Here is a 2443-nt window from a genome sequence, read left to right as displayed (position 1 = left end):
GAATAAGAATGAGAATCACAAGCAGGGAGGGGAAGGGTGCTGTTAAAACGTGGGAACCACATGGAACATCATACAATGTGAATGACTAAATGGAAGCTCAATTTCTCTGTAAAATTTTATTCAAAATGTAAAGACAGTATAATATTTGAATGATTTTTTTTTACATCCAAATCTCTTTATTGGGGGGCACCACCCTCACTGCACAGCCTGTTCATTGGCACTGTTTTCCTGAATCTTGTGGCTTTATCGCGTCTGGGAGCTCCGGCGGGCTAGAGAATGGTTCAATGCAGAGGGCCTCAAATGTGTCATCTGACCGGAAGGCCAGCCCCACGGTGGCCGGAGCCTGGGGTCTTGCTGTCTGACTGGTGAAGCCGCACTCGCCCGGAGTCCTGGCATCCTCCAGGAGCTGGTCGTCCTTGTACAGACGCTGCTCGTCTGGTGGCCCCTAAGGATGCCCTCGAAGATGCGCTTCAGCTCATACACGGTACTCGACTCCTTGGCGTCAGTGAAGACGGTGGTTTTGTGGCGCCGAATCATCAGAAACACGCCCGTCGCGGCGGCTCGAAATAGATTTTCTTTACCAGCTCAGCTAAATTATTGTCTGGTTTGATGAAGACTGTAAGGATATATTGTTGTCATGTGCCATCAAGTCAAGCATGACTCGTAGGACCCTCTGAACAAGGACTCTGAACCTTGCCGTATCCTGAGCCAACCTCGCTGTCTCACACACAACTACCTCCATTGCCACAGTCACTGTAGTCCATTTCATCCAGGGACTTCCTCTTCTGTGCTCACCCTCCATCCTTCCAAGCATGATGTCCTTCTCCATGGACTGTTCCTTCCTGGTGATATGTCCAAAGTATGTACAAAGACGGGACTTCAAAATCCTTGCCTCCAAGGAGCAACTTGGTTTCACTCTCTCCAGGACAGACTTGTTTATTCTCGTAGCAGTCCATGGTATATTCAGTACTCTTTTCTAGCACTACAACTCAAAAGCGTGGATTCTTCTTCTTTCATCCTTAGTCACTGTCCAGCTCTCAGATGTATAGCAAGCAATTGAGAAGACCTAGGCTTGGAACAGGCGTACCTCAGTCTCTAAACTGACACCGTTACTCTTTAGCAGTCTGGAGAGATCCTAGGCAGCAGAGTTTCACAATGCATTTGTCTTTTGATTTCCTGACCTTTGTTGTCAAGAATGTTGATTGTGGAGCCCACCAACATTAGATCATTGACAACCTCAGTGCTTTCTCTTTCTATCACAATATTGCTTATTGTTCTGCTGGTGAGAATCTTTGTTTTCTTGTTGCTGAGATGTAACTCCTATTGAAGGTTGCAGTCTTTGACCTTCTCAGGTTCTCTTCAGTTTTGGCTAGCAAGGTTGTGTCACCTGCATAATGCAGTTTGTTGATGAGTTTTCCTCCAATCCTGATGCCACATTCTTCTTCATAAAGCCCAGCCTCCTGGATAATCCATTCTGCATATCAAGTGAAAACACACGGAGATAGGACACAGAAATAATGGAAACAAAGGTTATGTTGCAAATATGTTTGGTTCATTCCAGAATGCAATGCAATTTTATTTTAGCATTACATTTTAATTCAGTCACCTTGCTGTTGACTGCCTTCGAGTCAAGCACGACTCATAGTGACTCTATTATCAAAAGGCCTGAGCTCTTCTACAAATATGAACACTTATCAAAGTTCATAGATTTTCCAGAGGCATGTTGCTTAGGAAGTAGATGCCACTCCTGCTTCCAAACCTGTCATAGTATTGTATTGTTATGTGCCGTTGAGTCGCCTGTGATGTATAGTGACCCTAAGTACAGCAGCTCTGAACCCTTCCCAGTCACCTTATTAACAACATATGAGAGAAAGCCATAAAATCATGTAAGTAAGTGCATTTAAAGAGTGCCTAAAATCTATCATGATAAACTAACATTAGAAAGGAATCCATGACAACAAGCCTTTCACAAACATTGCAATCAGTGACAAAACATAAGAAGTTTCCTTCAACACCAGCAAGAGGATAAGGATTCTGGTTATTACCACGTTGGTTCAAACCTGTATTGCAATCTTGGATTTTATAGCACATCAAGAAAAATAAACAAGATATGAGAAGTGAAAAGACAAAACAAGTCCAATGGTAACAAATAGGCTCTAACTTTTATCAAGGCTTAAAAGCATATGATTAGCATACAAAGATCAATTGTGTCTCTACAGACATGTTAAGAACAGCTTGAAAATGCAATAACATTTTCCAAAAGAATAAAAGGTATCCACACTAAATTTAATTCAAGTGAACAACTTTCATGAGGTAGTAATATACCAGTTCAAAGATATTTCAGAAACTCAACAAATACTAGTCACATAACATGTTCATTCATAGATGGGAATAGTCATAGGGGACAATCATAGATGACATTTATATGTGTTAAAAATTTTTA

At 41.9% G+C, this 2443-nt stretch overlaps 1 protein-coding gene across 1 annotated transcript in view; it reads right to left on the bottom strand.

Annotated features, from left to right (window-relative positions):
- Positions 1-211: 211 nt before the first annotated feature.
- Positions 212-2443, bottom strand: part of LOC102856302 (CMRF35-like molecule-like) — a 14386-nt gene continuing 12154 nt past the window's right edge. Inside the window, exon 6 of the mRNA XM_006886385.1 lies at positions 212-445. Coding sequence (XP_006886447.1) covers positions 212-445 — 234 coding nt within the window. The remainder of the gene's footprint in view (positions 446-2443) is intronic.

Source organism: Elephantulus edwardii, unplaced genomic scaffold, assembly GCF_000299155.1.
Source record: "Elephantulus edwardii isolate Elephantulus edwardi_28Jun2011 unplaced genomic scaffold, EleEdw1.0 scaffold00048, whole genome shotgun sequence".
Classification (NCBI taxonomy): domain Eukaryota; kingdom Metazoa; phylum Chordata; class Mammalia; order Macroscelidea; family Macroscelididae; genus Elephantulus; species Elephantulus edwardii.
The sequence above is the reverse complement of the archived record's forward strand: the minus strand, read 5'-3'. Positions and strand labels throughout refer to the sequence as shown.